This window comes from Neolamprologus multifasciatus, chromosome 4 (genome assembly GCF_963576455.1).
Source record: "Neolamprologus multifasciatus chromosome 4, fNeoMul1.2, whole genome shotgun sequence".
Taxonomy (NCBI): domain Eukaryota; kingdom Metazoa; phylum Chordata; class Actinopteri; order Cichliformes; family Cichlidae; genus Neolamprologus; species Neolamprologus multifasciatus.
The window spans coordinates 8,588,704-8,604,101 of NC_140442.1; the positions used below are offsets into that span (position 1 = coordinate 8,588,704).

The 15,398-nt window shown below is 38.4% G+C and overlaps 2 protein-coding genes across 3 annotated transcripts in view; both read right to left on the reverse strand.

Annotated features, from left to right (window-relative positions):
* LOC146519733 (inactive phospholipase C-like protein 2) overlaps positions 1-2,222 on the reverse strand; it is a 69,348-nt gene extending 67,126 nt beyond the window's left edge. The window contains exon 1 of the mRNA XM_085156043.1: positions 1,389-2,222. Within this exon, the coding sequence (XP_085012169.1) occupies positions 1,389-1,691 (303 nt within the window). The 5' untranslated portion in view covers positions 1,692-2,222. The remainder of the gene's footprint in view (positions 1-1,388) is intronic.
* Positions 2,223-11,497: 9,275 nt separating this feature from the next.
* stat5a (signal transducer and activator of transcription 5a) overlaps positions 11,498-15,398 on the reverse strand; it is a 58,575-nt gene continuing 54,674 nt past the window's right edge. For both annotated transcript variants that reach the window (XM_085156054.1, XM_085156055.1), the window contains 7 exons: positions 15,312-15,398; positions 14,347-14,441; positions 14,075-14,217; positions 13,780-13,935; positions 13,600-13,651; positions 13,004-13,114; positions 11,498-12,876 (listed from right to left, as the gene is read on the reverse strand). The exon at positions 15,312-15,398 is cut by the window's right edge and continues 120 nt beyond it. In XM_085156054.1, coding sequence (XP_085012180.1) covers positions 12,753-12,876; positions 13,004-13,114; positions 13,600-13,651; positions 13,780-13,935; positions 14,075-14,217; positions 14,347-14,441; positions 15,312-15,398 — 768 coding nt within the window. In that variant the 3' untranslated portion in view covers positions 11,498-12,752. The remainder of the gene's footprint in view (positions 12,877-13,003; positions 13,115-13,599; positions 13,652-13,779; positions 13,936-14,074; positions 14,218-14,346; positions 14,442-15,311) is intronic.

Here is a 15,398-nt window from a genome sequence, read left to right on the forward strand (position 1 = left end):
ATGCCCAGTTTGTAGTTTCCTTGTGTTTTTATCAGTCCGGCCTTCTTTTCGCTCCAAAATTCTATCTTACGTACCTTCTACTCTATTTCACCAAGGACATGCATGATGCAGTCAAGCGCACACAGACATCCAACAGGAAAAAGAGCCTCAGACACATCAGTGCACCTCTCAGAAGAGACCATACTGCATCACACAGGTATCACTTGTAACTAAGTAACACTCTGATGATAAGCGTTTTCCACAGATAATTCAGGATATTCAAATATCTACTGTATTCTTTTTTTCTTTTTCTGTAGATTCCAATCAGCCATCATTTTTAAGCAATGTAAACTGCAGACTGGCTCCTTTATAGCCATTTTACTGGCACTATAAATGGAATTTGCAGTGGATTTTACATCTGAAAGTTCATAGATGTGTGTGCCTATGTGTTTGTTTGAAGGTCTGAAGGAGAGTACTTTGTGTCTGTTCACATTCAGGGGAAATCCAATAATGGGGGGTAACAAATAACCTGCCTGCATGCTGTCAGTTGCTATGCAAGCTGAGTCTGATATGACAGACGGCAACTCTCCAGTGTGTCCCACCTCCATAATACTTCTATATCCACCAGAGACCCCATAATGATCTGACGCGCTAACAGACTGCAACAAGGCAGATATTATGCAGTAGCCTACTAAAAGCATGTAGAGTCACATTATATATAACATGAGGAAACTTGCCATTTTGACAGTGCAGGTTTGTGGAAGACAAGTTAATTAACCTCTAGTAATGGGAGCACTAATTAGGGTTGCGCGCCATTAAAAACATTAGAATGACACTATCCATTACTGAAGGAGCTATAAGAAGAAATGCGCATGCCCCGGCCAACGATCTAAATTTATACTGTGGGAAAAAAGTTTCAAAGGACACCAAATTCTACACACCATCAGTCCGACTTACTTTCACTTCCACATTTCTTACCCCTGTAACAAATTCCAATTTAGATACAACCTAAGGATAACTAATATTATTATAATATGGACCTTTACGGTAACCTAATATCAGGTTTTCAAGGTGACTGAAAGTGTCCCGACTGGTTTGACACTAAGCAGGAAAATCCACACATGAAAACCAAAAAAAAAAATGTTCTATGGAAACCTTAACGAACTTTTCAGCTTTATTCCCATAAGGCTATGAATTTTGACATTATGCCAAAGTTCTACGGGGCGCTGCAAAACTGAAAGCTGCCTAATTCTCATTTTTTTATGGGGCATTTACGGAAACTCTGGAAGTCCGCACACACATTTTTACTGCCTGCCTTGCTTTACAGCTGTAGCACCGCCACTTTGCAAATTCTCCTTGTGTCACCTTGAGGATCGGTGACAATGAGAATAAGTGCTTTAATCGCCAACCTTCATGATGCCGCAAGGTGTGTTTCCAGCTCCCTGACTTCTCTCCGCTGAATTATCACGGCTGCCACTCCCGATCCTTGGACTGCTGTGGTCCCTGTACCGTCCATTGGTGTAAACTCCCTCCGCCCCGTACCCCTGAGCGGCGGCCGACACCTCCAAGTACGTCCGGGTACCGGTCGGAGGTAGAGTGGCCGCATCGCCGGTGATCCCCGCGGCGTTGGTCGCGCCCTGAGCTGGCGGGGCGCTGATGGCAGGATCCAATAAATGTCCCGACACCCCATCTGAAGCGTGTACCCCTGCCATGATCCGCCGGTGTTACAGCAGAGCCCTCCCCGCCACAATGTAAAAACAACCCATTTTCTCAAACCACGGTGGACTTGCTGTCATCCGGGCGGCTCGTCTCCTTCACCGAATTACCGAGGCTGGTCCATCATCGGAGCGCACGGCAGCGTTGGTACTCGAGAGCCAGGCCGGACAGACTGAACTGTCCTGGTGAAATAACAAGCAGACGGTGCACCCCACACGCGCGACGTCCCCCGCTTCGCTTTCTGGAAGCGCGTGCTCATAAAAAAAATGGAAATACAGACTTATGATCGGGGTTTGAGGATGTCGCTCCTGTTTATCGCTTGCAGTTTCGTCTCCTTGCCCTGAAAAAAATCTGTTTCTCTCACCACGTCCGCTTCTCTAGACTCTGCGCGCATCGCCTCGTGCCAGCAACACTTTTGCAGTGCTTGCAAACTGGAGGAGATCTTCCCCTCTCAGGCATCCGCGGGACAAATTCAAGAACGTGAGAGCGCACTCGCATAAACGCGTGCGCACACGGACAAGTGCGTGCACCACTCCATCCAGTGTCGCGTGCGCAATCACGGCTCGATTCCTTGACGTGCACGCGCAGAGTCACTAAGCTTTGAAGCAAGCTCACCGCGTTTGTGTGAGTGTTTTGGAATTTGGGGTGAGCATTTTAACATTTCTACAGTTTTAATGTCTCAGCAGACATTTTTGTCAAAATAAGCGCTCGTAACTAACTCACAAACTCTCTCTGCCAAGCAGGCTGCAGTCTCCACTAGAGGACGCTCCAGGAAGCCTATTAAATAGAATAGAATAGAATTCAACTTTATTGTCATTGCACATGCAAAGGTACAGGGCAACGAAATGCAGTTTGCATCCACCCAGAAGTGCTTTAGCCGTGATATAGATATATTACAATATATATTAGCAATAATATAGATATGTAAGTATATTACAGAAATGGGTCTATTATGGTATGTTATAATGTACACGGTATGAAGTATGTTATGAATATTCTATAACTATAAGTATATACAGGCTGTAGTGAGTACAAGCTATGTACAGGCTATGAACAGGATATAAATATGAAAAACTATACAGAAATCTGAGATATACAGCTATACAGAAATGTGAACTATGCAGGTTATAAACAGTTGTAGGATTAAAAATTATCGTATGTACAGAATGATTATTTACACAGAACTATACAGTAGTGCTGTTAAGATAAGTGAGATATGTGGATAATTTCTACAGAGGCTAAAGAGCCAAGAATAAAATGAAACACGAAAATAATACATAAAAATGTAAAAAAAAAAAAAAAAAATCTTAAAAAATCTTAAAACTACTATTTAAAATAATGCGATTTACTCTAGCTCATTCTCCTCATTTTAGTGAAGATACACTTTATGAATTTCTTTATCAGTACCCATATGGTTTATTGCAAAAACCAATAGAAAAAAGAAAATACACCAACTTTTGAGGTCAAAAATGAATAAAAAATTCATTTAAACAACATCAAACGTGGTCAGAACTTTAAAACAAACGAATCTAGTGGGAAAGGAATAGGTGTTTTATAAAAACTAATACCTGGGCCCTTGAGCCCACACTGTATTGGGGGATTTCACTTACATGATTTGGTCCACTGGTTCCCACAGAGGGTAGGGTCACTGCTAATGAATACCAGTTCTTCTGGGTGATCTCTTTAACCCTATGATGAAACATTTCTGTCCTGATGTGAATGCATTCATTCAGATGACACACGGAGATACTGAATGGTTGGGTTGAATACAGACATTGTATAAATCGCAAGTTCCACCATAATAATCAAAACACCAAATAAGGGGAATATCTTTTAGAAAAATAATGTTCAATCGGCAGCATGCAGCAGGGATCCGGAGACTTATAAAATCAATACCCCAGGCACTCACTGAAGCTGTGCAGGCAGGATGCTGTGGTTCAACATCTTAAATACTGTGTAACTGATCCCTTGGCATTATATGGTGCCAAAATTTCATCATCTGTTAATTTCCTGAGGTGGTGCAGACTGGAGCATACAGGTCAGTCCTGCAGCAGAAACTGTATGATAATAACCAGATCTAGCCTCAGAAACACAGCGTCCTAATTTCCTGGGTGGTTTTTGGATATTCAGGGCAATAAAGTACATTTCCACATTTATGTACTTATTGTAGTTTAAATGACCATGCTTATGATGTGCATATGTACACTGTTTAATTATTTCATGTTTTGCAGTTAAAGCTAATGCCAGAGCTCCTGCTCTTTTTTAATGTCATATTATCACTCTTCATCTAGCATGCAAGGATGACCTTCCCAACTCTCCCTTCCCTACTTATGCACTAATTTAGGGATAATCAGCAGGAACAACAGAGGACACTGAGTATTCAGTGCTCATTTACAATATACTTAATATTCACAAAGTAAACTGAAAATACTCTTGTCACACAGCCACATACATACCACAAACTGAGCATCTGCTGACATTTCTGAGGTCAGACGAGAAAACCTACAACAATGAGGGGTGTGACATTCAGTGTCAGACCAACTCACATCATCACTTGAGCTATAGCCCTTGAGCTGGGATAAGCAGCCTCCTTTATAACCCACTAAGAAGGCAAATCAAATCATGTCCAATCTGTATATGAAGAGACGTGTGCAGCAGAGAGCATGACTTGTGCTCAGATTTGGGAAATGTGGCCAGTCTTATCAGTGCAAAAGCATCTCTATATCGCGAGCAGATTTGGTTCTATATTTGGGTGGTTATCTTTTACGTGAATGCTGCATACTGTGGAGAAATTATTTCTGCTAAATCACAACACCCACGGGAGACACACACAAGATTATTGTGAACAGTATACAATCATCAGATGTGTTCAAAGGGTATGAAGGTCTGTAGAAATTTTTCATTCAGGATGCCTGTGTTTCTACTCGGTCTGAGACCACAACGCACCGCCCTACAGCTTCTTCTCAAGGACAGGTAGGATGTAGCAAGGGGATGAGAGAATGAAACGACCGCTGATATAAATAGGCAGTGACTTTTTTAAAGAGGAGGCTAGAGGCTTCTACCCCTTTCTTCCCCTCTCCTTTCCCTTCGCGATCTCTGAGGGTCATGTATTATGCATTCTCAGAAATTATTTAGCAAAAATCCTGCTTTTAAAAGCTTCCCCACCCACCCCGGCTGTCTCACTTTAATGTGAAAAGGCCTCAGACGACAGGTCTCCAAACTCAAGCGATAGTTCAAAAGAATTCCCAAGATGTGACCGCAGTCAGTCTTTTTAAAGGGGCATTATGCACCCACATTAACTGTATGTTAGATTGAGCTGTGATATACTTCTTTACTCACTGTGGGCATCGAGGCCCAATGAATTACCACATCAGAATCACGGGAACTAAATAAACATTATTTTGTTTGACTGAGAGTAAAATGAGCTAAAATAACTGTGAGCAAGAAAGAGAAATACTGAGCAGGCCGCATCAGCAGTTTTAAACATTGAAATGGCAGTGATGCTCTAAAATAACACCTTGTTGTTTTCTATTGAGGTTTGTTATAGTTTCCTGTGGCAGGATGTCAGCCATAACTGTATACAGTAAGGCGCTGCTCCCTGCTGTTGCAGTAGCTGCCAGGTTCAGGCCAATGGAATCGCCGTTGCCGTACCTGCAAGCATCTAACGGCTCTCTCCTCCCTGAGTGCTGGGAGGAGTCGCCTTCTCAGACATTTAAATGAAACCACAAGAGCAAGGCATATATTAGTATATGGTGAGAAATGAGAACTCTAAATATCAGCGATGACTATCTATAGAGGAAGTTCACGGTGTTCGCAGATGGGGAGCGGAGGGTGTGTCTTCCTGATCTTTGTCACCACTTCCTGTGCTAGCACATGTGATAATTGGTTAATCAGGAATCGAAACCACAAATAAAAGAATGAACATTAGAAACGCTTTTTAGAACTGTGCTTTTTTTTTTTTTTTAAACACACTAATTGTGCACTTCCAAATGATTTTTTTAAGGACAAAGTCAAAAGAGATCACTGTCAGATAACTAGCCAGCTGCAATGCAAATGACCAAGCCGATCCTTCATGTCAACTACACACTACACAATCTTAAAGTGACACTGTTGTGTTGACCAACTCATCAAACTGACAGGTGGAAAAATAAACAGCTGGCAGCATATTTAAAACATGTTTGTGGTAGTTCCCACGACTGGGGCAAGTTAGGGAGAGGGCCATTTGTGTCATTTTTGCCATGTATGTAGATGTTTCTTGCATATTTTCACACAATGTTCTGCAAAGTGAAGATTCTTTCTTCAGAGGTAAACAGCCAGCTTACATCTTACTGTATAGATAACTTGCACAGACTGCAATGATTGCTAATTCATGACTACAACAATTATAGAAAGAGTACCGTGTGTGCAGAAGTTTACATAAAATGCTAAAAATGGAAAATGTGGACTGTCAACCAGTTCAACTTTTTGACTAATGTTGCACTTGCTCACCCGAGGCAGCATGGCTGTACAGCTTGCTGCTTCTTGTATCTCAGCTCTAAACATTTCTTGGTTAAGATTACTTCTCGACAACAACATCTTTTGATCTGCTACGAAGGCAGCGCTGTTGATGCCTGATTAGCTATCAGTTGCATCAGTGTGCGAGCTGAAGTGAATGATACACATCTTTTGGCTAGAATAAAGTCAACCTTAAAGTCGTCTTTGACGCCTGAGCTTCCGATGCATCATCAACTTCACTTTCACAATCTGAAGAACTGACTTCATTGCTCATGAAGAAGAGTTTCTTGCTCTGCGGTGATCTATTGTCAGATGTATTTCTCATCTTCAGTTCACTAGCCTTTACTATATGTCTATTTGTAGTGCTTGTCAAAACTTTGCAGATACCCATATCATTATGTGCATTGTAGTGATGTAGTAATTTGATGACCAGCTTTGTTCACAAAGTAATAAATCAGAAGATCATTAGATAATGACTCCTCTGAATAATGGGGGAAACTGAGCTCAATTTGCCCCACTGACAGTGGCCTAATCTTGGCCCACAGAGGGCCAACATTTTGAGGACAATTTTTTATGATTTAATCTTAGACAGTAAATAATTGAAACACTCTTTGCACACAGCATAATGATTACGCTGCCTGATAATGTGAATAGAAGCAACAATGGACAAGAAAGTCTTTTACCTTATCAGGTGAAATCAACCCATGCAGTATTTTTTTCTTTTGGCAATTCTGCTATGTGCTTCAAAAGAAAAAGCTGTACTTTTTATCCATCATAGGACCAAGACAAGCACCTCTTAAGACAGATTATTGAAAATGTGGATATGGATACAGGTTCTGACGAGAACATCCTATATACATCAACAGCATGCATGCCAGGAGTGAATCAGACATCAGTGTACCAGGATCTTCAGAAATGGTATTCAGACAGGAAAAGGGCATGCTAACAGCAGCAAAGAAGTGAAGGTGAGAGAGATGGAAGGGGCGGGATTACCAGAAGATAGGTTACCAAATATACAGGACACCTAAAAATACCTGCATATCCCACAGGCCAATGGGAGCCATTATTTAGATGCAAAAAGATCTTCTGCACTATGACCATATTTGCATGTGAAAAGAAGCCAGCTCAGTGCTATGAATAAGACCCAAGCCATCCACACGTACACCTTTCCAGTGAAAAGATATCAGTCTGCATGAATAAGCTTTGTTACCGGTAATAATCGACACTTTTTCAATTGAAATTTAGCAACAAGCACTGAATAGCTGGCCCTTTTCTGATCCTGTGGACTCTGCTGACATCTAGTGGTGGCTCTTTATTTTGGTTCATAAAAGTTGGAATAAAGATAGAGATATTAAAGTACAGAATATGGCTAACAGCTGCTTCTTTTAAAAGTTTCTAGTTTTGTTTAATTTTAGCTGACTGTCCTCAAATGATTTGCTGTTAAAATCACGAATTCATGCTTTTTAATATATGTGTCATGAAATTTGTCATCCTCATGTTAGGCTCACTTAGGACATCACAGAAAGGAGACACAGTGACAATTTACAAGGTCAAGATAGGATGATACTTTACATTTTCCGAGTTAAGGGCACAATATATATATATATATATATATATATATATATATATATATATATATATATATATACACATATATATATATATATGTATATATATACACATATATATATATATATATGTATATATATACACATATATATATATATGTATATATATACACATATATATATGTATATATATATATATATATATATATATATATATATATATATATATATATATATATATGTGTGTGTGTATATATATATGTATATATATATATATATACACATATATACACACACACACACATATATATATATATATATATATATATATATATATATATACACATATATATACACACACATATATATACATATATTTATATATACACATATATATATATATATATATATATACACATATATATATATATATATATATATATATATACACATATACATATACACATATACATATATATATATATACACATATACATATACACATATACATATATATATATATATATATATATATATATATATATATGTATATATGTATACATATATATATGTATATATATATATTGTGCCCTTAACTCGGAAAATGTAAAGTATCATCCTTTCATGAGCAGAATCAACTTTTTGGGATTTCCTTACCTGGATGACTGAGCACACATCGAAGCATCAGGAGCTAAACACACCTTAAAAGTATATTATTTTTCGGTTGACCTACAAAACAGTCTGCGCCCTCAAAACTGACATATCATATATATTTTATTACTTTCATTGCAAATGGACACAGCATAATTACTGTAGCCTAATTATAAAAGCATAATGTCATATATCTCACTTTGTCTATCTTCAGTATTTATTAATTTATTTAATTGTATCATTTTTTTTGGGGGGGGGGGGATTCTCCTTCTGTACACCACTACAGTGAATTTGAAATCAAACAATATTGCATTAACTGGGAATTGCAGCCATTATAATGCCTAATTCCCTTAACCACGAGGTCCAGTACTAATTGGGTAAAATATAGTTTTTAAATAAGGATTGTTTTTTTCAATATTTGATTAAAAAAAAAAAATCCTTTGCAATTAATGACTGCCTGAAGGCCACGATCAATGGTTATCATCAAATGCCATGTCTTCTTTAAGATGTTCTGCTGGGCCTTTGCTGCAGACGCCTCCAGTCAACATTCACCTTTGTCTACAGTAACCAAGCATGCTTCACTGGGTTGTGACTTAGTCTTCAAATAATATCCAATTTCTATCAATTCTGTCGGTTTTGCAGGATTTGGAAAACTAATCAAAAAGTAAAGCCCTGTACATTAAACCTATGGACCTACCGGCAGTTGTTCTATAGTCCCTTCTGTACTGTAAATTATTTTAGGCCCAATTTCTACAGGAAAACTTCTACTTGAGTCTGTTGAGTCTTCATATGCAAAATCAAGCCTTTGCGCTATAACAATAATTTGTTTGTTTATTTGTTTAAATAAAAAGCAATAGTAAAAAAAAAATTGGGCAGAATGTGGTTACGTTTTACTGAATTCCATGGAAAATAATGTATCTCTTATCTAGGTATGACACAAACCAGATAAGTGACAATTTAGCAAAAAACCACACAAAGCCATGTTTCCTGCCTCCACCAGATGGCAGAAACGAGCTGATATATAGATTCCCAGCATGTGAAATAATTTCCTTTCAAACAGAGGAAGACACCAGGGTGGATCTAGAGATATTTTCTTAGGGTGGCATGGAAATGAGATGGGGTGGCCAACTCAAAGCCATTTCTTTACACATTGGTGTTACATTCTGTAATATGTATCAAATACGGTTTAAATACAAATGCAGCAAGTATGCACATCGTTCATATAGACATAGTCTGTAACTTTCTTACTGGCTTTGGCCCAAATAATATTCCAGTTACATAAAAATGCCAAATTTGATTTTATGTACTTTATAGTCTATATAATAAATAAACATGTAGCCAAATAAGTGTGAAATCCAGAAAGCTACACGTGAGATGGATCAGTAAAAAGTCTTTAGTAATAATCAAATTGTTACACCAAATGTCAGAAATCTGCACTTTCATGAAGAAACGGGTGTATTTTTCCACCAGAAATTTAAACCTCATTTTTCATGATTTACTGGGTTACGTAAGACTCACCTTCATAGCATTTCCAGTGTAGCAATCAACCACCTGTGTTGAAATCTCAAATGTTATTGATTCAAATTGTGCTCAGGGACAATTATAGGTGTCAGTTGCTGCTAAAAGTTTGGTTGCTATGCAAATTATATTATGCAACATATTCAGTTTTAGTATCTATAAGTCAACGTTAATTGTAGCTAGGCTCAAAGTATTAATTCTAGCTTATTTTAATAACCAGTATTGTCATATGCAAAACTATGGTGGCACTGGGGATGGGACATGCTAGGCCACTCCTCCACAGTAGATCTGCCCCAGATCAGGGGTGATCTGACTTTTGACAAATGGTCTATTATTTTTTCAATAAGCTTTCCGTTTCTATACTATTTAGAGTTGATCATTCAAAATAACTGAATGTGAATCTCATGTATTTAATTGCATTTATCGTTGGCCCAATGCCACGTATTTTTTCATTGTGCAATATGAAAAGCACTTTGAATTCTCCATGCTCCGGTTTGCAAGCCTGTTAACACCTTTGGAAAACAGCTTAACATCATTCAAAAGCTTCACAGGCAGTGTGGGTGAATTATAATTTATGGTAGGAAACAACTGCCTGGCGGAGAAACGTGTAAAACTCTAAATCACAGTGGTATGCTTTGTGCAATAGTCAATATATTCATGCAAATAGCTAGGCGTGTTATTTTAAACTACTGTTTTTTAGTCGTTTAATTCAATATCAAGAATCAAGATTCTTTGTTGATGACTTCAGCTCACATTCTTAATCTGGCATAAATTACTTTTATTTGTTTTCTACATATGGAAAGCCTCATCGAATATCGATTAGTCCAACACTTTGATATAATGTTGTACTGCATATTATCACATATTACTTGTTTTACTCTGTATATTTGCACATACAAAACATATTTAGCACAAGACATTTAAAATTCAAAGTATTCCTACAGATTGAATTCAAATTATTTATAAAACTTTATTTCCTTCTTTTCAACTCAACAGCTTTTTCGCTTGGAAAACTTCCAAGTCATAAACCCAAACCACAAACAGGGTACGTACATAAAACAGCACACAGCGCCATCTATATCGTTAAAAAATACACAGACTACAGTGAAACAAAGCTCAGAAGTGATGATAATGAGAGACATAGCACAAGACTGTCCATGTAGCTTGAGATTTCTAAAACAGGAAAGAAAGTGAGGCAAAAGAAAAAGTTTTTTTTTTTTTTTTTAAAAAAAAGGAAAAGAAATATTTCAAATACTGTTGTGTTTACTGGACAAACAGAACTACACCTCTAATTTCCAGTTGCCGTGCGTCCTTTTTCAGTTGCTACTTATGGTCAACGGGGGACTTCTTATCTGACGGAGAGAGTATTGTACGGTCATGCAAAAGGTTACATTCAATTTGGGAGTGCCAGTGAAACAATAATAATAATAAAATACAATTAAGATAGAGAAAATAAATTCATATATTTCGTATACATAGATCTCTTCTTTTTGGCTTATACATCAGTTAAGCAAAGTGATTCATTCCTGAGATGCAAGACAATTATTTTTTTTATGTGTGTGTGTGGAGGGGTGGGGGTATATGGGAAATCAAAAGTCAGGCAAAGAAACAGACTGACACAGTTCAACATCCTAGAATCCTAAACATGATCCAGCAGCTTATGAGTATGTGCAAGCATTCGAAGTCTGCACTCGTTCATAGATGCAAAGAAAAAAAAAATGCACTGAAAGGCAGAAAAGTCACAAGGGAGCAGAACAGCCTCAAATATTCAGGCATTAACAATCAGATGTGACACTTCATGATTCCGGTGTTTTCCAGGTGAGCAGTTTCAAGCATAAAAACAGCCAACAGTGTTAGCCTGTGCAGCAAGGGATCGTCTTCACACAAAATAATGCAGATTAAAAGAAGAAAAACGTCTGACCGTACCTACTGGTGTGAATGTGGTGCAGAAAACAACAAGAGAATCATTAACAGAGACTGTCAGTGGAATAATGCGAGGTAGCACTGATGAGGGGCACAGAGGGACCTGAGAGGACAAGCAGGCAGCACTGGGTAGATGCTCAGATTTGCATTTCAGGTACAAACAGAAGAAAAAGTAGCCCTGTGAGAGCAAGGGAGGTACATAATTCTCCCCTCCTTTCAGCTGGTGAACAAATCAGAAACAAATACACCTTAAAATTGTGCATGTGTATCTTTGAAGCGTGTGTGCTGTCAGTTGCGGTGAACAAAGAGTCACTCTGCCTTTAAGTTAGTGTATATGGGTTTGAAGAAAAATGACTGTAACTCTCCAGAGCAGTGACTCGGATTATGTTGTTAGGAGCAAAATCAAAACTTTTCATCAAAGTTTCTCTTTTTTCTTTCTTTTTTTTTGTCAAAGGGCAAGTTTAATGTCACTAATAAAATACTAATAACCCATTTACAAAGAAGAAAATATAAAATAAAAACATTCAACTTCTAAAATAACTTCATACAGTAGCATATTTAAAAAAAAAAAAATCAGTTTAAAATCAATTGAAAATGCATGCACTATGTGAGTGACCATTACTTCTTTTTCATAACATTGTAACATTAGAGGTTTTGCATTATACTTTCTTTTACAAACACTGATTACACAAATAAAAACAATAAGAAGTCACTGACATGCATGTTTTCATGCTGGAAAGCAAAAAAAAAAAAAAAAAATCACAACCATTATGAACATTTCACATTATAGCAATATGAAAAAAAAAATGAGAGAGACCAATGGAATTAAACCATGTCGATGTGAGTAGGGCAAGTTGCTGGGCAGGGCTCATTTAGTTTTGTTGCGAGTTAAACGGTCAAAGGTCACGACTGCTGGCCACTCCACTGGCTCTCTACAGGCCGCCGGAGAAGCTCTTCTACATGCCTCGCTACGTCCATGGTGTCATCTAGGTCAAAGTCTCCATCTGCATCCAACATAGAGTCAGCCCTGCCACAGGAAATAGATAGAGGCCACTCACACAAGCTTTCGGCATAACAGCGATCAAACAGCAGGAGTTACAAGAAACTCCTTGCGCGCACAAAATTGGGACACGGAAAAAATGTTGTAAACTCACATAGCTGGATATATGCCATAGGCGTGAGGGTGACTGACGGGTGCTGGAGAGGCACCTTGATCCATGTAAGTTGGATTCCCACTTGCTGGGTCTGGATTGGCTGTGGCAAACCTGAAAACAACCAAAACACCACATTTTGTACATATACATCTCTGAATGTATCTACACATAGACACAAGGGGAAAAAAAGAAAAGAAAACAACAATCCCCCATGAGCCTGTGTCAGTAGTTGCCTAAGCAACGATCCTCAGCATGATTTTCAGGCCTTCTTGTATCATTATGGCCGTTTTCCATATCTGCAGGTGAACCAACTGTGGAGAAAGGCAGGGAGCGTGCCTTGCTAACTAACAAGCCTAACTCTTATGATCAGCGGAAGATGAGCTCACGCAGGAACCCAGGCCGCGCTTAATTGGCCTCCTCCAACTGTAACAGCTAGCTAATAGCTGATCTGAATTCATGGCCCAGTATTTTGTGATTAACTCTAAATTGTGCTTTACCGTATAAAATGCTGGGTGGATGGCAATGAGAAAAGAAGGGAGAGGAAACGGTGATGAAAGAACACGAGAAAAAGAGAGAACAGGAAGCCGGACACTTACTCAGGCACAACTTGTTTGATCTGTGGTTTCACGTAACCGTCAACTGCTTTAGCTTTGAAACAGACAAGCACAGGGAGACAGAATAAGCAATGGCTTGATGTGATCATCATTCAGTAATGAAGGCTTCGCGGCTGTGCGATTCAAATTTGAAAGTAACAGTGTGCTCAGAAGGACGCTTACAGAGAGGCGGAGTGTAGTATTTGGAGAAAACCTCATCCTTGGGTCTGTCAGGGTAGAGGAATAGAAGGTGGTTGAGATCACTAATGCGGTCAGCCAGAGAGCGAATAGTAAAGTCTTTGGTTGTGTAGGGCATGAGGTTCCAAACCATTCTTTCACCTGGGAAAAAAAAAAAAAAAAAAAAACCTGAATGGGATTCCTTTATTTCTCTGTGGCTTCTGTGCTTGTTAGAAAGAGGCCCGTCTGATGAACAGTGTGGTTTAAAAAAACAAAAATGGAGATGTTTTGCACGCTTTACCTGCTTTGTTAGGATTTTCTGCCACCCAGGCGATTGTAATTCCTCCAATTTCAGAATCACTAAAGCGCAGCAGGAAGGTACCGTTGGGTTTAGACATGAGCATATCCTGAGCTTGCTGCTTGTTCACAAAGCCCAGGATGGCTCTAAAAATAGAGGAAGAGAGACATTAATAAAAAAAATATTAAAAAATAAATAAAAATTGTGCCTTGTTCTTGTCCCTTCTCATTTTGAATCTTTTAAAACTGAACAAAAACCCTCAGCAGTGTCCTTACCCATCATTCCAGTGTGGTTTCAGATGCTTTTTTGTGAGTTCCATCACACCATCAAACCACTGCCAAAATGTGAAGTTCCTCCCTGGCAAGCTTTCCTGTAAAGGGGCATAGTTTGGGGAAATTTTCTTTTTTAAAAACACATGAAAAACAAACAAACAAAAAAAAAACCCAGACTGAACTGACAACTGTTAAAATGTTTTTAGATGACCCAATTCAGTCTATAATAATGAAAATCTCCTCGACCGCTGACAGTAATCACAGTTCTCTTTATGATTTTAAAATTTGTGCAGCTGTACACGTCTCTGGGTAAAGTTCTGCATATTTCTGTAACCCATACTTACATCTCTGGAGTGATTAAAACTTAATGTTCCTGTAATCTAATAAGACACGTGGCCTGTGGTGAATCTGAGTGCATTTTCTGAATCACAAGCTACTCAGAAGCAGAAAATGAGGCTTTCAGCATTTTTTTTCCTGTGCGGATAAACAAGCCCATTAAACCGACCTACACTTAGGTCATATTACCACTGTGCACCAGCACAGTAGGTTTTAGATAAAACAATCAAGATTTGACTGAAGTCTTTTATGTTGAATTAAAGGAGTTTAACAAAACATATTGCATTAACTAATTAGGAAGTACAGCTATTTTGATATATAGTCGCTCATTTTCAGAGGTTCAGTTATATCAGGGATAAATTTATTAAACCCCTTGAACTGCTGCAAATGGAGCAAGAAATATTTCTATGTATGAATAACACAGCAATAGTAAATCCTTTCATGAAGAACAAGTATGTGGATCAAATGACTAACTGAACTTTGCCTGCAGGCGTTTTGAAAATGCATGAAGTGCAGCACGACAGAAATCTATACTTTCAAGCTAAAACGGATATATGGAATACTCTTCATAAAAGCTGTGTGCATGTATAGAGACAAACAGGATCATGAGTAAGAAAGAGGCCGTTTCTAACCCTGTTAAACTGTGACCAGGTCATAGTCATGCTCCGGTAGTCATCAGGGCTGTTGCTGGAGCTGCTGAAGGCTTTTTGAGCCAGAAA